Source organism: Petromyzon marinus, chromosome 22 (genome assembly GCF_048934315.1).
Source record: "Petromyzon marinus isolate PM22_M1 ecotype Great Lakes invasive population chromosome 22, UKy_Petmar_22M1.pri1.0, whole genome shotgun sequence".
Taxonomy (NCBI): Eukaryota; Metazoa; Chordata; class Hyperoartia; order Petromyzontiformes; family Petromyzontidae; genus Petromyzon; species Petromyzon marinus.
In genome coordinates, this window is record NC_133688.1 from 17,000,439 (window position 1) to 17,022,709 (window position 22,271).

General features: G+C 47.7%; 1 protein-coding gene across 1 annotated transcript; it reads right to left on the bottom strand.

The window, feature by feature from the left end:
- Positions 1-181: 181 nt before the first annotated feature.
- LOC116944901 (flavin-containing monooxygenase 5-like) lies at positions 182-18,613 on the bottom strand. Its single transcript, XM_032958795.2, has 9 exons — positions 18,549-18,613; positions 14,415-14,604; positions 13,639-13,827; positions 12,808-12,973; positions 7,034-7,176; positions 5,985-6,184; positions 4,955-5,316; positions 2,817-2,889; positions 182-1,707 (listed from the first exon to the last, which is right to left on the bottom strand). The coding sequence occupies exons 2-9, from the start codon at positions 14,547-14,549 to the stop codon at positions 1,362-1,364; spliced, it is 1,614 nt and encodes a 537-aa protein (XP_032814686.1). The 5' UTR covers positions 14,550-14,604; positions 18,549-18,613; the 3' UTR covers positions 182-1,361.
- Positions 18,614-22,271: the final 3,658 nt, after the last annotated feature.

Here is a 22,271-nt window from a genome sequence, read left to right on the forward strand (position 1 = left end):
ATGTTGAAGACCATTAAACGTGTTTTATTTGAGCGAAAATATTAGTTGATTTGCTTAAAAATGTATAGCAGAAGTAACCAGGTTGCTCAGTGGTGAGTACTGATCATGTGCTCTGAAGGGCCGTTGCCCAGAACGTCGCCTGTTACATCTTTTTTTTCTTGTAGGGTCAGTGTTATTGAGGCATGTGTTAAGGTTTTTATTGTTAACAAGTGCAGAGCTGGTACAGCTGAGATTCTGGGTTTGAATCCTAGACGCAGCCCGACTTAAACTAGGTTCTCAAGTCACCGATGTCTGAATACAACAAAACCCATGATTCGATTTGTGCTTCTTTGTTGCTAGCTGAAAGAATTAAAATAATTTATTTAACTGTCAATACAATGGTGTCGTAAAGTTGTGGATAAGAGGTCACTTGAAGAAATCTCGGCAGTAGTTCTTCGGCAGCTGCTTCCGCAGTGCTCTTGAGAGTTCTGGTGGATTTTGCATCTCATGACATGATGGTGATGGCATTCAGGATGAAATTGGGGAAAGTGACGAAATATATTAATTCACGTTTTTAATAGCAAATTTTTTTAAATTAGTTATTGTTATTTTTCCCATTAAAACAATACATAATAGTACTGCAATTCAACGATTTTTAAATACTGATTTGTATGTATTACCATATAAAATGTGTTTATATTTGTGAAAAAATTACAATTGGTCATCAAAAATGTAAACTGTCCCAAACCAAAGAAATCCAAAATAAGACGATCTTCACATACACATTCACATACCGATATTCCTTACCCCAACACCTGCAGTATACTTCACAATTGATACTAACCCGAATCCATTTTTATATTTTGATTACGTAAATCATTGTTGCAAGACTAACAAAGTCCAGCACTGTATAAGTGGCATTTACATTAATTCCGACACACATAAGAATCTGCCAAAGTTATTTTTGCAGCCCAGAGTCGGTGCTGGTAATCCCACATTCCTATGGAAAGTGTGGACCGAGGTTCCAGTTATCTCCCTAGTGGTATGGTAATGAATATAACATGTCAATAAAGCACTGATAGCATGATGATGATTTTTTTGTTATATTGTAAATTATTGCAATAGGTGTTTCTGGTGATAAATCATAACCAACCACTCCATGCAATATTGTTTCTCTCCAAATGTTTTTTGTTAGAAAAGACCTTTTTGTTGGTGTTAACATTTTTCCAGGACATCGCTTATCCGCACGCCACTGTCGGTTCTCGGACTTGAATCGGTCAACAATCTTTCAACAAATCGATTACAGCTGCGATACGATCGGTCTCCTATTATCAGCCGACTTTCGCAGGGCTGACTCCCGAGACGGGAAGCGATTTTGCGTTTCAAAAGAACTGAACCACGACGGCCACGACGACGAGAAGGCAAATGAGCATCTTGATCAGCAGCCGCAAGAGCTCTGTGTTACTGCTGTCGATGGAGCGGGTACGCGTGGGCGCGACGATGCGGTCCCACTGCGTGCGTATGGCTTCCGCGGCGCCCGGCCAGCACCCCGGCCCCACCAGGCGGTACTGGTACGGCGTGCAGGGCCCAAAGAAGACTTTGAGGGCCAGGCGTGGGTCCTGCCGGAACATCGGCAGGAAGCTGGGCTTCACCCCGATCTGCTGGGCGATCTGGTCCATGTAGTCGATGTAGTCCACCTGGATGGTGTGGCGTTGGCTGGCGACGTACCTACGGGGCGGGAATGTAGTGGCGTCTGCACCTCTGCACAGCGGCTTAACACAATTGCAGGTAAAAAGAAAAATGGAAAAGTGGCAACGGTGCATCCCTGCAATTGCTTGTTCGCACCACTGCTGGCAGAAGGGCATCGATTACAGCGCGTTCTCGAGAGCCCCTCCTCTAGGCAATATTTGGCCTACTCTTTCAAGTCAGGTGTGAGAACTCACACTTCAGGTGTGAGACTCTCACAATTTATCCCACCACATGCGACTAGCGAGTCTGACTCACCGCTGTGCCCATTTGTGCTGCTGGGTGAACAGAGGTGGGGGAATTTTATAAACGTGGCAAAATGTTTTCAATTGCCGCGCCGGGAGATCAAACGCGCTACCTCGGAATTGCACGTGGGCACTAAACCATTCCACCAGGGCAGCATCCCTTGATGCAATTTCTAAAGCGGTTTGGACGTTGATTTTAAAATAATTTGAGCCTGTTTTTTTTCATTTTCGGCGAGTTAAATTCATGTGTAAAGATGTAAACATTTTTATTGTGTGGGACAAATCAAAAAGTGATTTCGGAGCAGATCATTGAAGTGCACGATTATATCATCTTTATAAAATATATTTGGCCTGGTTCATATCTCGGGAGAAAAATGGATGAAAGTCACTGCTTTGGCGATTTGTCCCATTGCTGCTGATAGATATCGATTTGTTTTCTTCAATAAATGCCAAGAAAATTTCGCATTTGTCACAATGTGAAAATAACCTATTGTGAGATCCCGAAACCGCTAAAAATGAATCCGCATACAATAATAAACGTAAAGTGACAAATACTTAGAATATATTGTTTTTTACAAACATGTTTTATGCATTGTGGAGGTCCTGCATAATGCAGCTTTAAAGCAGTGGTTATTTTGAACGATAAATCTTGGCGAAAAAGCCGTCTTAAACATGTGTGTGTTGATTAAACAAAACTATTAGCAAACTTGCAGAGCTGGAAGTTTAGAGCTGATTGAATTGGCTAAACACTGCTGATGATCTTTCCGTGAACAGCCACCGGAATTTTGTGAAGCCTTAAAGGGAAAAGTCACTTGACGAGCATAAAACCAAATTGCGTGCCCTCACCTCTTCTCCATTGACTCCTTCCGCGCGCGGATGTCATCCATCATGTCGGCAATGCTTGGCAACTCGACCAGACCTTCGACGCAAGTCAATGTGTCAGTGACAGGGTTAGTTTCGTGGGGGGCTCAAAGCTGTTGTAGTTTTGGGGAGGGTTGGGGGCAGCCCTCTTTTGTAAATGAAAATCCTTCCCTTGACCGTTTTACCACCGCCACCCGTGCACGTCCCCATGCCAGAGATTACATCGTCAGTCACCTTGGTCATTCCACTTCCAGCCATGAAATGTGGTCTACTAATTGTGAAGACAGAACAACAACTAATTTTTATTGCGGCACAAAACTGTTAGGTAGCAACGCTGTGACAACACTTGCCAAATTATATTGAGGATTAATGACAGTGCAATAGTATCGCATTTTAATCATGCAGTCTACATTTTATTTTATGCAGCCGAAGAGGGGGTTAGCGAAAAGTACGAGGCGCCGAGGCGACAGCCCCTAAAGGTGGTGATGTTGCAGCCCTTAATTTATCTTATTTTATATTGTATTTATAGAATGCTTTATCTCAAGGCTCCTTACATAGTTTAGAAATCGGTAACAAGAATGGAGCATTTTAGATGGCAGGGGCGATGAGTGAGTCACCACAAGAGGGCACGTGGGGGTCACGAAAGGCGAGGGGAGGGACGGGAAGGAGGGGAGCGGCCAGGGTAATGGGCAATGGCGAGGAGGTGAGGCTTTAAGAGAGAAACGAAAGGAGGGTTAAGGAGGGGGACTGCTTCAGCTACAGTGGAAGTTGACTCGTTGGTGGAAGTTGAGCGTTGGTGTACGGTGCTTTTTCAGGAATATTTAGCTGTTTTTTTTTCATGGATTTTCTGTTTGCACAGTCACATAGTCACTTTAAGATGTTTACTTGTTCGTGTTTTTGTTTATTGTGGTTGCACCCGATTCAAGAGCCGAATGGCTCACAGGGCTATACCAAATAAATTAACTGAAAAATAAAACTGAAAACTGAAAAACTGACTCCAGTGGAGGAGTGCAAGAAGGGAGAAGGACCGAAAAGCGGGACTGGGCACAGGGAGGCGGAGGGATGGAGACGGATGGAGAGAAGATTGTGAACGAAGCCTCGCGGGTGCTCGCCCGCACCACTGGTGGTGGAAGGGCCTCCCCACTGGAGTTGGACTCGAGCGAGCTCCTCTATAGAGGCTATTTGGTCAACGCTGCCATGCCGGCTGGATGTCTCGGAAGAAGTGGGAGTCCGCACACTTCGCTCCACCACTTGCGACCCATCGTTCGACTGTGGCGCATCCATTTACACTGCTGGGTGGACAGAGGCGGACTGGGATTTAGGAAACCTGCACCCTTGTTTGCAACTGCCGTGCCGGGAGATGGATTGCTGCTGACCTACAAGGAACTCAATGGGTTAGCCCCACAATATTTACAGGAGCTGATCCATTTTTATTCTCCAACAGGGTTCCCTGAGGTCTTCTGATCGCCTTCGAGGTCAAGGCTCATTTCCTGGGGTGATCGGGCTTTTGCCAGTGCAGCTCCCAAGCTTTGAAATTCTTTGCCTTTGCTAATAAGACAGAGTCGGTAGAGCTATTTAAGTCTTTCTTGAAAACTCACCTGTTTAAACTGGCCTTTACCCCCCACTAGTTCTGGCCATTAGCCAGCTGGTTCTGCTTATTTCCTGCTTTCCATACACGATGCATTGGGGTCTACGGATGAAGTCTGCCTTACAAATGTCAATTATTATTATTTATCAGAATATTTATACCGGAGTAATCCGATGAGCCAGAAAGCTCTTTTTCCACAGATGTCCAGTTGGCGCAGGTTAGAATGTTGCAACAACAAATACAAAAACACGATTCGGAGTGCAAAGTATAGGAAAGCTAAACAAATCACTTTAAAAAGAAAGATACAACGAAAACTCAACTATTAGCTTATTTTTCTGAAGCGATCTGGCTATCACTAATGACAGCTCAACAAAGCTGCACGATCCTCGCGGCCCCAGAAGCCCCCCCCCCCACCCCACCCCGCCTGCCCGGCGTTGATCAGACCCCCAGCGCGTACAAGGCGGAAACTCTCCGCGTTCCGCCGACGGAGCGCGCGTTTGTGCTGGGGGGGGGCTGGGGAAGGGGGAACGTTCACCTTTGAAGATGCGAGTAGCCCAGCGGCACTGCATCTCCGAGATGGGCATGATGGCCCCGAGCGGCTGGATGAGGCCTACGACGGCGAGCGTGGGTCTCGCGAGGCGAGGCGGGAAGACGAACTTGTAGAGCGACACCCGGTTGCCCTTCACGGGCAGCAGGCCTGGCTCCCCGGTGTCGAGGAACGGGTAGCGGAAGGTGTAGCCCGTGGCGAAGATGACCGAGTCGATGTCCTCCCGCGTGCCGTCCTCGAACGCGACGCCCGACTCGGTGAAGGACGCCACGTTGGGCTTCACGGTGAGCGTGCCCGAGAGGATGCGGTTGGGGAGGTCGTCGTTGATCGACGGGTGCTGGCCGTTGTACCTGAAACGTGGAGTCACAATCCCAGATCATCATTGAATTCTGGTTGGTGGGAGGGGGGGGGTGGGAAGTTGACTCAGACCAACTTCGTGTGGAAGTAAAAAATAGTGAATAGACCTGCCTCCACATGGGAATGTGGAATTCCCACCACTGGCTCAGGCTCATGGACAAGCGATGAGCCACCACCTCAATGCTCATGCGATCAGGAAATACCTTTGGCCATTTTTGATGTACGGCAAGTCCTCGCTTAACGCACGGTGTTCACACCACAACGCGTTTTCGCTGCAACGCGGTGCTTCCATTCGGGAACACTTTTCGCACAACGCGGAACGCGTGCCGTCATAACGAATCCTGTGAGCAGTCAACGACAAACTACTTTCTTCAGCTGCGCTGCTGAGCGGTATGATACGGTACACGGAACGATACAGTAACGCCCCGCCATTTCACCGTGTGGTGTGCGTAGTAGTACATCGTATCTCGCCAAACTTTATCATTACATCATTCATGGGGGGAAACTGTTTTTGCTCGGCGCGTCCATCGCTTAACGCGGCACTATTCAGGAACGCACCTCTACCGCGTTGAACGAGCACTTGCCGTGCACATTGGGAAATTGCGGTGCAAGGTGGGTGCCTCGCTCGTTAACGCCAGCCACGTGTCTGCGTCTCCTGCACCTGTGCGTGGCCTGCAGGCCGTAGTCCCTGTGATTGAAGCGAGCGTTGAGTTGTCGCTCGACAATCCCGTTGACGAGTTCCGTGGGCAACCACGAGAAGATGGCAGCCATCGACCTCCGAACGTACGCAATGTCCAAGGGTTTCCCACCTTCCGCCACGCGGTTGATCACCCAGGCACCTCGTCGCGTGCTCAGAAACACCTGCCACGCGAAAGAACGCCGTCGCTGGCATACATTCCTGGCAACGCAGGGGGCGACCGTCGATGCAGGGGGGAGACCGGCAACGCACGTGTCGCTACGCTGGCAACGACAGAGGTCTGCGAATAATAATGATGTTGCCGGCGTTCCTGTCCCTCTCTCCTTCCCAGGGTCGTCCTCCTCTTAACGGACTGTGGCCTCCTCCTCCTCCTGGCTCCACAGGTCCACTGCCCCCCCCCCACTATCGATGGCCACTCTCTTAGCTGATACATCGCCCCTCCCGCCCTACACCCTCTGAAAATCCCTCTCCAGGCAACTCTGCCTTGACCCCTCTCTCTCTCTCCCTCTGTTTTCAGGTCTCTCCTCATAAAACCTTCCCCTTTAATCCCCATGCCTTCGGATGCCCTTCATTCTCTTCTCTCCTTCCCCTGTTGGCTCCCTCTACAAATTTACAAATCAATTATTTGTACATAGCGTTATTCGGGCAAATTGCATCTTACAATCGCTGAGGAACCACAGGCTGCCAAGACGTGAGCCAGCGCGAACAATTGCACTTCAGTTCTCTGTATGTTAAGATGCTTTCAACCAATTAGTGAGCGTTTACACCACCAGGGAGGCAACCGGAGTACCTGGAATAAACCCACGCATGTGAGAGGGCAAACGCTCTATCCCATGCAGACGCAACAGCTGGAGTTCACATTCTCAGTTGTACAGCACTGCCGCCTCCTGGCGAGCCAGGGTATGACAGCCCAACTACGCTCCGTGACGTCACGTGCGATCCGCCAACCCTCGCCTCCGCAGTGATGGATTGCGGTCGTGCGCCGCCACCCTGGATACAATCCGTGCGCTCACCTGGGAGGCGTGACGACTCAGCTCCACAGCGATGTCCAGCCCAGAGTTACCGACCCCGACCACCATCACCCTCTTGCCTTCGAACGGCTTGTGGTCCTTGTACTCTTTGCTGTGCATGTACCGGCCACCAAACTTCTCGATGCCTTCAAGGGGAAAAATGTTGCGGCCAAAAGTGGAAAAAAGAGAAGAAAAACCTCGTGACGCCTGTCTCGGGTGAGCCTGAATTCAGGGCGAACCGGAATTCATGTTCAGCCTGAATTAAGAGTGAGCCTGAATTCAGGTTAAGCCGGAATTCAGGGTGAGCCAGAAATCAAAGTGAGCCGGAATTCAGGTTAAACCTGAATTAAGAGTGAGCCGGAATTCAGGGTAAGCCGGAAATCAGGGTGAACCAGAATAGTTTAGGGTGAGCCGGAATTCATGTTAAGCCGGAATTCAGAATGATGAGCCAGAATTCAGAGCCGGAATTCAGAGTGAGCCGGAATTCAGGGTGGGCCGGAATAGTTTAGGGTGAGCCGGAATTCAGGGTGGGCCGGAATTCAGGGAGAGCCTGAATTCAGGGTGGGCCGGAATTCAGAGTGAGCCGTAATTCAGGGTGAGCCAGAGAGGCTACCGAATTGATTACACAATTAAAAAAAATGTTGACGTGCCAAAGTGGCACTCCCCAAAGAAGAGAGCGAAACGTCGGACATCAAGATGAACAACACGCTGCACCATCCAATGACGTCTCGGAGCTAGAGAGCATGACCCTCTATAACAGCAGGGGGCACTATGCATGCCCTACCAAGGTGAAAATCTTGAAACTCATGGAACAGCCAAAGTCAGGTTTACATTCGTTTTCTTTTCAATATAAGTTGATTTAGTTTGTGTTGGCCACTATCCAATAGTTGTACTCTGAAAGATCACCTTAACCTTGAAGGACTGCCAAGTGCTGCCACTGCAAAGTAATTAAAGTAGCTGGGAGTATTGTTAGCCTCCCACATGCTCAAGCGATAAGCCAAGGAGTGTACCCTGGCAGCACTGCGAGGCATGGCTGTACGCAGAAATAAATGTTTAAGCAGTGGAGAGTCCAGTGGACAATCGCATCTCTCTAGCAAGGGAGATCTGTGATTACAAAATGATACCAGCATGGGGGCAAAGGTGCGGATACAGTTGCAGCGGTGCAATTTACCCTGCTCACGCCACTGACGATGAGAGGGCCTCCACTAAAGGGAGCTCCAGAGAGACCTTCTGAATCAGTGGTTCTTAACCTGGGGTGCACGCACCCCCCCCCCCACCCCCCCTGCGGGTGCGAGATGCTCTTTCTGGGTGTGTGAGGCATGGCCATATTTGTTTAGAAGGCAAATCAATCGAAACACAAAATAAGCACGGGCAAGTGAGTACAACTACTTTGTTTCATCAAACCTATGAATGAACATTATATCGGTTTTGTTTTTACTATTGAGAACCAAAGGGGCGCAAGGCTGCAGTAAAGGTTAAGAACCACTGTTCTCCAGGGTACTTGGCCTCCACTTTCATGCTGGCCACACATCTGAGAAGACGTGGCAGCACTCACACTTGACCCCACCTGCCGGAGGGGCACCACGATGATGGCGAGATGTTAACTATCTCGCCTGAATACAGGAGGCTGTGGGTCCGATTCCGACCCCAATGCCTGTATATTAAGAGTTGGCATGTTCTCCCCATGGTGACGTGGATTTCTCTCCGGGTCCTCCGGTTTTTCCCTCCACATTTAAAATCGACACGTGTTTCGAGTATTTGGCCGCTATACATTTCCACGCGATAAGCCACTTCGTTGAGCTATCATTTGTGGCCGGGTCGCTTCTGAAAAAGAGCTAGGTAGCTCAGTGGGCCTTACCTGGTAAAATAAGAAATAGTTTTGTTCAGTTTTTCATAGATTGACCAACTGTGGCATCAACCATTGCTGTATCCTGCTGGGTGGATCGAGGTCAGGCGATTTAAGAAACTTGACAATTGTTGCAGCTGCCACGCCGGGAGACTAAACGGGGTACACGGATCAAATTTATTAAATCAACACAATAATAAGTATTGGAATAAGATGCATAGCAGGTGCAAAACAAAGACAAAAAAAACCCAACAATTACCATGCACAGAGGCAATAGCACAGATATACATACAATCATCCCTGTGGTTTTCACACCTGATGATGATTGCTTGTAAATTTTGATTTAAAGCTTTCGTGACTGCAGTGATTCATATTCTTGGTTATTTCGGTAAAGTCACGTGACTTTACCGAAAGAACCAAGAATATGATTGCTTGTGTTGCAGTCAAAACGTCGTGAGAATTGTATTGTTTTATATTTTTATTATTTTATTGTTTCCCGAAAGAACCAAGAATATAATTGCAAGATGTTCAGTGCTCTTGTCAATAATCCTTGACCTGTTTGGCCTTGGTATTGCTCAAATGTTCGAGAGCTGCCATGCGGAACATAATACGAGCCACGCCAGGCCAATGCAGTGCTTCATGATTCCTCCACGCGGTACATGACAGTCATCCGGGCTGGAATATTAAATGCTCAGAAAGAGGATTCCCCGTTGTCTTAAAAGACTCGCCAGAATTAACCTCAGGAGGCATGATTATATCGTAGGGTGAAAGGTTGTTGCACTCACTAAATTAAAGCCATCATCAGCATCAGCCATGATCAGTCCCCTGCTGGATGACGGCCTTCCCATTCCATGATCATCTCTCACAGTACTGCGATGTAACGCTCCTCAACGAGCTGATGTCATCGCTTACATCTCCTCTGTTCTCATTCTTTGGCTACCACTCTGTCACTATTTTTGTCCATCAGCCAACATCCTATTAAGCGACGTGTCTTGGCCAAGCCCACTTGAAAATGAAAGCACCGATGAGAAATTAAAACGATCTCGGTAAAATTCTGCACATCTCGACGAGAACGGAGAGCATGGACAAACGTTAGTACCCCTACTCGGAGGGCACCTTGGGCAGTCCCAGGGATCTCGCTGGCTGGAATTCCAGCCTGTGTCGATTTACAAGACGTTCAGTTCAGCTTATTTTAGAAGTAACCCTGTGAGTCAAGAAGCTCTTAAGTCGGGCTGCATCAACAAAAACAACATCGCAGTAAAATAACAAAAAAAACAACAATAACAGATAAGAGAAATACAAGATAGCTAGCAAACTGCTGCGGACTATATGCTCATCTGTGAAACGCTGCAATGCCTTACTGTGCTATAGGAATGGTGTGAATACCGAAAAAAATATCTATATACTAACGATATCATTATAATTTTATACTCCGTGCAAACATTGGACTTGACAAAGTCTGGGAGGGGCGGATTTTAATTTGCCTGTACGCCCCTTCCCACACCGCAACCCCACTGCTCTCAACGCAGCGGGGTTGCGTTTAATAGAACAACACAACGCTTGCAAATCGCCCGATGATGCTGGATATAATTACCAGCGAAACGTCGTACTCAGATTGTAAATGTTGTGGATTTCCTCTCCAACACACCGGTGGGCCGAAGTAGTAACGATTTGGCGTTTTGTTTACGTGACAAATCCCTTAGTGATTGGCCGTGTCGGGTGGTGGAGGGTTTCGACACATTTATCCTTACGCGATCTCACCCAAAAACCTTTATTATGAATAATATTGGTCGCGAAAGCCCGCTAAGTGTTACACTGCCAACGCTTGCGTGCTCAACCTCGCAGAGCATATACCTTAGCTATCTCATCCGTTTTCTCGAAGTTCCCTGGATCCGTAATACTTTCCAGCGGGTCACATCTAACGGCCCCTCAGGATCCCTCCAGTCTAAATAAAGATTCTGATTCTGAACTTGAAAACTCTGTATATACAGGGTACTTAAAAAAAGAAGTTAACACTTAAATTTTGATTTAAAGCTTTCGTGACTGCAGTAATTCATATTCTTAGTACTTTCGATAAAGTCACGTTGAAGGGAAACAATAAAATAATAAAACATATAAAACAATAAAAAAAATTCTCACAACGTTTCGACCATAACACAAACGGTCATCATCAGGTGTGAAAACCAACGGCAAGAAACATTTGAAAGAAGTGGCGGTGTGCATTTATTTATTTTTAATTTTTCATCTCCCCCCTCCTCTTTTCAGAACATAGATGGACTCGTCCTTCTAAACAAACTGCCAAATCGCTGCCCGTGGTGCTAACGTTTTTAAAAATAAATCCAAACACCTTTAATAATAAATAAATACAAATACCGTTTAGAAATTAATAAATAAATGCAAACCGCCACTTCTTTCAATTGTTTCTTGCCGTTGGTTTTCACACCTGATGATGACCGTTTGTGTTATGGTCGAAACGTCGTGAGAACTTTATTGTTTTATATATTTTATTATTTTATTGTTTCCCTTCAACGTGACAATACCGAAAGAGCTAAGAATATAAGTTAATACTTCTGACAATTTGCAACAACACCACGTGACATGTGCTGCTGCCTCCGGGCTCTGGAGACCACCTGGAGAAGATTCCAGGCCACGTGCGTTGACAACGATGGCGAACACGTGTCGACTCTTTGACGTTTTGAAGCTATTAACATTACATTTGTTATCATGTTACAGTGTAGTATTATCCGTCCTTTTCCCATTAATAAACGATAGTCCCGTATAAGTGTTAAACATTTTTTTAAACACCCTGTATGTATGTTGTTTAGGTAGGCGAAAGTCCTCTCCTACACCTTGGAAGGTGTGAAATGTCCCGTTGGGTATCGCCAGTTCTCTACCTGCTTCATCTCTCCGCGGAGGATGATTCGTCACTGTGCCACCAATCCGGTGAGATGGATTTACAGCATATGATCAGCGTCGGTCGAGGATCTACGTGTCGGTGGATTCACGCGTCGCTGAATCGTCAGCCGTGCTCATGGGGTTACTTGCCCACTGACAGCACCGGTTAAAATTACTTCACGGGACCTCTAGGGCGTGAGTACAATCAGACCCTCTAAGGCAGGGGTGGGGAACCTTTTTTTCTGCCAAGGGCCATTTGGATATTTCTAACATCATTCCCGGGCCATACAAAATTATCAACTTAAACATTATCCCGTTATATTTGGTCAAACATTTTATGAACTCACCCCTAATGTGATGGCTGGAACTGCTTCTCTTTGGTGAGGCGTGTGGTGATGTTAGCTGGTATTGATGATGTTGCTACTCGCAACTGCTTTTCCAGGTTTGATCCTAGATTGATTGAATTTCGAGTCCCGCCTGCGGTTGCCTTGGCAGGGCCACACCAAATGATTTCGCGGGCCTTATACAGCCCGCGGGCTGGATGTTCCCCACCCCTACTCCAAGGAGACCATGGCCAAAGTGAGGCATGCTGATGAAGTATGGTCAAAGTAACCCCCAAAGACCCATATGGCTGTAAATTATACAAAAACTATTCATTCTTAATCAAAACAATGGATTTCATTTGCACACCTTGAACTGCATACCAAGCCATCTCTGGCCTGTGCCGCATGGAACAAAGACGGTCACTGCATCTCGCGCTTTCAGATGCACCCCTGTGGCCATCTGGAACGCTCATGCTTCCGATATTAGGACGCCACTGGAGCTATGCACTTTAAAATCATTTAGATTGAAAACGAATTTCTTTACAGTTGCGTTAGCGTTTAGTTTGTTATCTTTCCCCCGCACCTCCGATTAGCAGGGTTGGCTACGTACGCTGCGAAAGAAGGTCAACAAAGATGCATACATCGGAAAGCACTTGACGAACTTGCTGATTAATTTTTCTGTCGCCGGCGGATGGTGGCTTAAAGGGACGTACCGAGGAAGGAGTCGAGGGGCAGGTGTGGGTCCGTGTGGTGGCCGGTGCACACCATGACGGCATCGAACACGGACGACTCTTCCGTCCCGTCCTCCGTCACCACGGTGACATCCCACTGGCCTGACGTGTCGAAGTCCTCGCGCCGCTTCACGCTCTTCACGGACGTCTGGCGGAGCGTCCGACAGAAGCACACAAACGCGGCCGATGCTGCGCCCCCCGCGACAACGTTCCCATGCGGACAGCTCACGAGGGCTAGGCCATCATGACTTACTTTGTCGTCCAGAACAGACCGTACAAAGTATAATGACGCAGTGCCTGATCGACAAATGCGAAGGAGACATATACACTCCGCTGCTCCTGACGCGGTTGTCTTACTTGACCACCTGAATGTAAAATTGTAGTTGTTGCTCTTCGTCCACATCAGCCGTACGAAAGACGATTAGGCGATGGTTGCTTTGCCGGGATCTCTAACATGCATGCATGCATTGCACATTTTGACGAACGGCAACGGTGCAGCCCTACGATTAAATGCTCACACACCAAAGCTGGCAGAAGGGTCTCCTCTAGAGGATGTTTTCGACTATTGGTACACGCCGGCCAGACATCTTACAAGAGGTGGGAGTATACTCCACACTCTACCCCAACACACGCGACTTGCTGGTCAACTCGATGTGGAGTATCCAATTATTACTCGGTTGAATAGAGGAGGAGGGGGGGGGGGAGTGATAAAAAAAAAACTTGCCCATTGTTTCAATTGCCGCACTAGTCCATCCAATCGAACGCACCACCTCTGTATTGCAGGTGCAACGTGCCAACGCCGCCGCCAAGTACCTTGTACCGGATGTACTTTTCGAGCTGGTACTGCTGGGCGTACATGCAGAAGTACTCGACGATGCGCGAGTTGTGCATGAAGTTGGGGAAGCTGGCCGGGATGGGGAAGTCGCTGTAGCACATCATCTCCTTGGACGTGTTGATGATCACGGAGCGATAGATGCTCGCCTGTCCCTCTGGAACCTGTTCCTGTTGACGGGTTTACCCAACGCAGTCAGTGAGAGAGATCTATTAAACTACTTTTTATTTTACCAGGTAAGGCCCACTGAGCTATATAGATAGCTATTTTTGAGAAGCGACTTGGCCACCAACGATAGCTCAACGAAATGGCTAATCAAGTGGAAATGTACAGCAACCAAATACGTTAAATGCATGTTTCTAAAATGTGGAGGAAAAAAACAGAGGATCAGAAGAAAAATCGACGCGACCGCCACGGGGAGAGAGATCACGTGAACTCCAAAGGTGAGGGAGATAACATCTCGCCACCAGAATGTCCCTCTGTTTATTCATGACAAAGTAGGGGGAAAACATCACGGATCCTAGCAATAATATAACCAGTAACCACCCCACATCACTCACTAATCGGAAGTGGTTGCTCATTTTTAATTATTTAAAATGTCAGACCCATGCTCCCGAATCAAGAGCCACATGGCTCACAGGGTTATACCTAATAAATGAAAAATGAAAAAATTATAAAAAAAAATGAATGCGCCGTGATTATCATTGTGAGAACCCATGCTCGATTATCTGCAGGGGCCAGGACTCGGTACCCATACCTTGAAATTCCAAAGGCCCCCAATGTAGTCATCTCGCTCGAAGCACACGGGCTGCAGGTTCTCGTCCAGGCAGCACTTGATGGCAGTGAGGCCGCTGGCTCCCGCGCCGATGATGCACACGCGCTTGCAGCTCATTGTTTGCGTTTCCTTCGGTGTCCTTCCTTCGCGCGCCTCCGATTAGCACGGCTGGCTACGTACATTGCGAAAGAAGTTCGACACACGTTGTTTGTGTTGCCCAGTTTTGGGCAGTATATTGTGGACTGAAACTGAGAAAAAATACATGTCCGCGTGCGGTCTGTAAAAAAGACACGCGTCAAGGTGTGGCCTGTCCATTTGTGATGCATGTGCAGTGCAGTCCAACCACGCGGAGACGAGGAATCCTATAAGGGCTGGCAGCGCATCCCAATACTCACACCAGTGTAGATGCACTCTAATTCTCCGTCCTTCACTTGGACCTGGGATAACTATATACATCGGGATCTCTTTGGCTGCCCCTAGGCTCTCTCACCCGTCTGCCCGGGGCGGGGGATCAGCCCACACCGCCCCGCGACGAGGAGAGAGACCTCTTCCAGCCGATCCTTACCCTGGCTCCCGACTATGACCACATGTCCCTCACGTGGTCCCCCTTAAGAACCCTCTCGGTAACTCCTCCCTCTTAGCTCGGCCCCACCCACTTTCTGGAAAGTGCTTTCCAAACGTCCCCCTACGTGGCCTGTGACGTCATCCTTGGCCTCGTATAGCTCTTCATCCACTCGGCCTTCCTTACACTCATCCCTCATTGGCTACTCACAGTACCCCTCTACACATGTATAGGAGTACTGTGCAGTAGAACCACGCGGAGACGAGGGGTACTATAACGGCTGTTGCCGTTTTTTTTTAAATCACTGTCACACTCGACATCCTAAACTCACACCAGTGTAGGTGCACTCTATCTCGGTCCTTTACCCTGGACACAGAGTACTATTTGGGCCTTACCCTCGGCTACCCTTTGGGCTCTCCCGCTCGTCTGCCCGGAACGGGGGTTCAGCCAACACCGCTCCGCGACGAGGAGGGAGAGAACCTCTGGCAGCCGATCCTTACCCTGGCTCCCCACGACGACCATGCCTTCGTCAAGGGCTCCCCCTTAAGAACCCCTTGAGGGGCTCCTCCCCCCCAGCTCGGCCTCGCCCCTGTTCCCGAGGGTGCTCTCCGAAGCCCCTTGCGTAACCCGTGATGTTGCGTCATCCTTGACTGTCAACCTGCTCTCATCACCTCCTTCTGTTTGCCCCCTCATTGGCTACTCACAATACTCCTCTACACATGGATAGTAATTATAGCGTTCCAACTAACGTTATACTGTGTGTATTGTTTTTAACAGCATTTTGTTTCATTCTACATGTTTTGATTTTACCTATGTTTGTTTAATTTCAAGAGCGGCAACTTAAATAATGCACGACAACTGTAATTTGACATTCAGGTGGTCAAGCCCAGATAACAGCGTCAGGAGTGTATCGCCGTGATGTCTCCTTCGTATTTGTGGATCGGGAATTGCATCGTTATATGCTGTGTGGGGCCTGATCCGGATGACCACAGTCGCACACGACTGGAGAGTTTTTAATTTTCCATTTGTGCATCAGGTATCCGCATCTGCTGCCGTGATTTGTGCAGTGGATGCGGTTTCGGGCGTGGGCCATGAGCTGCGAAGAGGATCAAACCCAGGGATCATCTGCGTTGGGTATTTCACAACAAGGTGTTTGTGAGTTATTTTTGCATGCCCTTCAGCTCTCCAAGCTTCGTCGGTGTTGAACTCGCATTGTTTGAATAATGCAGTTTGTAGTAAGTACTGTACACAGTTTGGTTTTTTGGCAGCAGTCAGCAAATGCACTCTTATCTGGAAGTGCTGTGTGTCATAAACAGACTGCGCTCCAGAGTACATATGGTCCACCGTGCCACGTTAACTGGGTTCCTATCAGAGTATAATAAACAAAGAATCCTGCCTTATCTTTTAGTGACTTGTCGATCAAAGTCTACGGTCATTGCATGCAGCGCCGTACTGTGCCGGTAAAGCAGCTCACACACACACATATCAATAAACAAACAACATCGTATAGTTGTATCATTGCACCAGATCAATGTGAAGAATTGGTTCAATGTTTAGTTGAACAAAGACACTGACGTGAATTCCCCTGTCGGCGGTGTACAAGCAGAAAACGTGAGATTGACCACGTTCTCACGTTCCTTAAACAAACTTAACATAATTTGTGGTTGGTTCGTGACCATCATCATTGTTATTCTTAAGCTTCACATCTTTTCGTTGCAAAAAAATTACGCCACCATGTAACACTGTCACAATTTCATCACGGGATATTGATTTAATGTAACTTCCATTCACATGACGAAGCAGGTACAATCAATGTCAGTGCATTATGGAGGTACTGCCTCGATAATGCCGTGACAGACGAATGAAGACGATAATCATCAACAACTGGATACATGGTAACATCTCTGTGGACTAATAACATTGGCTAAAACCATCTGCATTTTATGCCAAATACAAATTAATGGTATAGTACCGTATCTACCACTGTCATTCTAATACTTGTTTTGAAGGGCCACTTAATGAACAGGCGAATTTTATATTCGTGTTTATGGCAGTGTTATTGACGAATGTGTTGAATTCTTGTTACGGTATTTGTAGTATGCATCACCACCTACCAACCCAATCACTCACCTACCAAATGTAGCATTCAATAAAATTATTGTATCCCTCGAAAATTACTGCAACACAATCTTCGCGCAAGACGAACAGATACATGCCCATGTCACCCTCATTATCACCGTTGTATTAACACTTAATTTCGATTTATTTTTCCGGGAAATATTACCATCTTACCTCCAACACATTTGCATATAATGGCACAGCACTCATGTATTGCACTTAACATCAATGCACTGGCACCATGAATTACACTTTATAATGCAATCGACCCTATTATTCGAGCATTTCGCATTGACTACACATATCCATTGAAAGCTTTCGTGACTGCAAGGATTCATCTTCTTTGGTTCTTTCGGTAAAGTCACGTAGAATGAGAATAAAATAATAAATTGATTAAATAAAATAACACAATAATATTCTCACGACGTTTCGGCCACAACACAAGCGGCCTTCGTCAGGTGAAGGGGCCGAAACGTCGTGAGAATATTATTGTGTTATTTTATTTATCAATTTATTATTTTATTCTCATTCTACGTGACTTTACCGAAAGAACCAAAGAAGATGCACATATCCAATTGCCAAGTTAATGCGCATGAACGCATGGCCCTAGATCAACGACTTTTTGTGTAATCTTGTAATAACAGAGTTATTTGCGTGGGAGCAAAGCACACTTGATGCAGCCTTGAGCCATACACGGATGGACTGGAATGCTGTGTACAGGTACAATAACTGTTTGTTTAAAAAAACTCATCCGCTGCCACTGGCGTATCATCCCCCATGCATAAGTTATATTCTCGCGTTTGCCGGCAGCAATATCTTCACGAGCTAAATGTCCAATGTCGAGGTCTGCTGATGGCCACGACGAGAGGGCTTCAGCAGAGAGACGAGAGGAGTTCGTGGAAGAGTTCTGCAATAATTCCTCCTCTGCCGTTGAAGGAGCGCAGACCCAAGTGGGTTTACTATACCGGTCTATTGTCTGGTCTGCTTAGCCACAATCTCACGAACGTAGCATTGTCTTTAATGCGTCAGCGTGTGTCCCTGTGTATCTCTCTGAGTGCCTGTGTATCTCGGAGTCTCTACGCGTCTCTCTGGGCTTATTATACTGGTCCGCAGTTCGGGTTGCATGCCCACAACTGCATGAATGTCGTAGCCTTGTCTTTAATGTGTCAGCGTGTGTGTGTGTCTCTATGTATCTCTATGCGAGTCTGTGTATCTCTACGAGTCTCTGTGCATCTCTCTATGCGAGTCTCTCCGCGTTGGCTACACTTTTTGGGTCCCCAGTTCGGGGTTCCGTGGCCACAACCGCACCACCCCGTTGCCTTTCACTCTCCACCTGGACAGCACGGGGAGCATCGCCTGCGTGTGAGACACAGCGCCGACTGACCCACTCGGCACTTCCTCGCGTGCCACGAGGCCACCTCCGCCACGTTACGTACCCGATCCAGTCCGCCGGGTTCCGCGTCCGGACACCGCCGCCACCACCACCACCCGCCCCCGTCCGCCTACCCGCCCGCCCGCCCCGGTGAGGTTTTGCGATGATTTGTGGTTCAAAGGGGATTGCCGATACTCGTCGAGTCGCGGACGTCGGACGTAGAACGAAGCGGACACTTTAAGCTCGGCATTGGTCTAAAGGGGCGTGTGACGAGGGTTGGCGTGAGCAACACATTGTTTCGCAACAACAACAACGAAAGAAAATCAAGAACAAGGTTTGAATGCGTAATAGAGAGAGAGAGAGCGAGCGGTGCCGTGCAGCGTTCACTCTTCTTCTTCTTCTCCTCCTCGAGTTGCTTCCCGGTTTGTCTGTCGCTTGAGCTCTGACCAGTCCATACCAATGATTTACACGGGTGGGTGGGTGGGCGGGTGAGCAGCCATGTGCCGTAAACAGAAATAGTATTTTGATGTGCAGACCCAGCACACGTACTGATTTGGTCACACGTACTGCTGCCGATGTTACGAGATTGCATGCTCAAGTTATTGTGCCTTAGGGGCCGTCCATAAATGACGTCACACGATTTTGGACGATTTTTGACCCCCCCCTTCGTCACACGGCGTCACAAAAAGTCAGACCCCCCCCCCTCAAATATGACGTCACAAAGCTCTGCCCCCCCCCAATAAAACATGCTTCAAATCGCTGTAAACTATTGTCATTGTAGTGCGTATTTAATGTGGCGCTGCACTCTGATGTTGTAGAAGAAAATATTTATTAAAAAGTCTATTTAATTAAGTAGAACGTGTTGTCTATATGTCTATATTTATTTAAAGTTGCGCATTTTCATGTGACGTCACATTTCTAACCCCCCCCCCTTGTCACACATCGTCACAAATGTCTGACCCCCCCCCCCCCCCCTAGGTGCGTGACGTCATTTATGGACGGCCCCAAAGCTCTTTTTCCACAGATGTATAGTAGGGGCAGGTCAGCTAGTTAGAACAACAAAAAATGCAACAAAAACTATAGGAGTGTCAACGTATCGAAAAGGTAAGAAAAGCACTAAAAATAAACCAACTAAACTATTTCTCACCAGAGCTGTTCTTTTTCAGAAGCGACCTGACCACAAATTATATCTCAACGAGGTAGCTTATAATGGAGAAAAATATACTGGTAGGAAACGTAGTGGACTGGAAGCCCAACCGGGATTAATTCACAGGAGGCAGGGAATTAATTGTGTATGTCTGTGGATGTCTGTCCAACGTGGGAGGGGTGGGGCTGGGTGGAGAGGGGAGGGTAGAGAGGGGCTGGGTGGGGAGGGGCTGGGTGGGGAGGGGAGGGTGGGAAGGGGCAGGGTGGGGAGGGTGGGGCTGGGTGGGGGGTGGGAGGGGTGGGGCTGGGTGGGGCTGGGTGGGGCTGGGTGGGGAGGGGCTAGTCACCCCGTGGTGCCCTTATATGGACTGGAAGCCCAACCGGGATTAATTCACAGGAGGCAGGGGATTAATTGTGTATGTCTGTGGATGTCTGTCCACGTGGGAGGGGTGGGGCTGGGTGGAGAGGGGAGGGTAGGGAGGGGCTGGGTGGGAAGGGGAGGGTGGGGAGGGGCTGGGTGGGGAGGGGAGGGTGGGGAGGGGCTGGGTGGGGAGGGTGGGGCTGGGTGGGGGGTGGGGCTGGGTGGGGCTGGGTGGGGAGGGGCTGGTCACCCCGTGGTGCCCTTATAAAACTCAACGTTTAACCTACTCACGCCAGCTTGTGCCCGCCCTCACAGTCGGGCATATTTGCGGAATACACCACGCCGCCATTGATCCTGGCCATTGACCGAGCAACCCAACGTTCCTACCAGCTCCCTCCGCAGGAATGTGTTAGCAGCCTGGTAAGAATTAATTTTCAAAACTAAAAAAAAAGTTTTAAAATTAGAATATAAATAGTTACAACTACGCCGCGGTGGCTAGGAGATTTTACAGTGAGGGAAAAAAGTATTTGATCCCCTGTTGATTTTGTACGTTTGCCCCACTGACAAAGAAATGATCAGTCTATAATTTTAATGGTAGGTTTACAGTGAGAGACAGAACAACAAAACAATCCAGAAAACGCATGTCAAAAATGTTATGAATTGATTTGCATTTTAATGAGGGAAATAAGTATTTGACCCCTCTGCAAAACATGACTTAGTACTTGGTGGTAAAACCCTTGTTGGCAATCACAGAGGTCAGACGTTTCTTGTAGTTGGCCACCAGGTTTGCACACATCTCAGGAGGGATTTTGTCCCACTCCTCTTTGCAGATCTTCTCCAAGTCATTAAGGTTTCGAGGCTGACGTTTGGCAACTCGAACCTTCAGCTCCCTCCACAAATTTTCTATGGGATTAAGGTCTCGAGATTGGCTAGGCCACTCCAGGACCTTAATGTGCTTCTTCTTGAGCCACTCCTTTGTTGCCTTGGCCGTGTGTTTTGGGTTATTGTCATGCTGCAATACCCATCCACGACCCATTTTCAATGCCCTGGCTGAGGGAAGGAGGTTCTCACCCAAGATAAGACGGTACATGGCCCCAGCCATCGTCCCTTTGATGCGGTGAAGTTGTCCTGTCCCCTTAGCAGAAAACACCCCCAAAGCATAATGTTTCCACCTCCATGTTTGACGGTGGGGATGGTGTTCTTGGAGTCATAGCATTCCTCCTCCTCCAAACACGGCGAGTTGAGTTGATGCCAAAGAGCTCCATTTTGGTCTCATCTGACCATAACACTTTCACCCAGTTGTCCTCTGAATCATTCAGATGTTTATTGGCAAACTTCGGACGGGCATGTAAATGTGCTTTCTTGAGCAGGGGGACCTTGCGGGTGCTGCAGGATTTCAGTCCTTCACGGCGTAGTGTGTTACCAATTATTTTCTTGGTGACTATGGTCCCAGCTGCCTTGAGATCATTGACAAGATCCTCCCGTGTAGTTCTGGGCTGATTCCTCACCGTTCTCATGATCACTGCAACTCTACAAGGTGAGATCTTGCATGGAGTCCCAGGCCGAGGGAGATTGACAGTTCTTTTGTGTTTCTTCCATTTGCGAATAATCGCACCAACTGTTGTTACCTTCTCACCAAGCTGCTTGGCAATGGTCTTGTAGCCCATTTCAGCTTTGTGTAGGTTTAAAATCTTGTCCCTGACATCCTTGGAGAGCTCTTTGGTCTTGGCCATGGTGGAGAGTTTGGAATCTGATTGATTGATTGCTTCTGTGGACAGGTGTCTTTTATACACGTAGCACGCTGAGATTAGGAGCACTTCCTTTAAGAGTGTGCTCCTAATCTCAGCTCGTTACCTGTATAAAAGACACCTGGGAGCCAGAAATCTTTCTTATTGAGAGGGGGTCAAATACTTATTTCCATCATGAAAATGCAAATCAAGTTATAACATTTTTTAAGTGCGTTTTTCTAGATTTTCTTGTTGTTAATCTGTCTCTCACTGTTCAAATAAACCTACCATTAAAATTATAGACTGATCATTTCTTTGTCAGTGGTCAAACGTACAAAATCAGCGGGGGATCAAATACTTTTTTCCCTCACTGTAACTACCTCGCCTGGTATACAGGTCGTGGTTTCGATCCCGGCTATGATGCCTGCTGTTTATTTGGAGTTAGCGGTGTCTCTCTCTCTGGTCTCTTTTTGATTAGGACATCTCCAAACCTTTATAAACAGTTTGCCTTTAGAGGCTGACTCCTATGCCTGATGACGACCGCTTGTGTTGC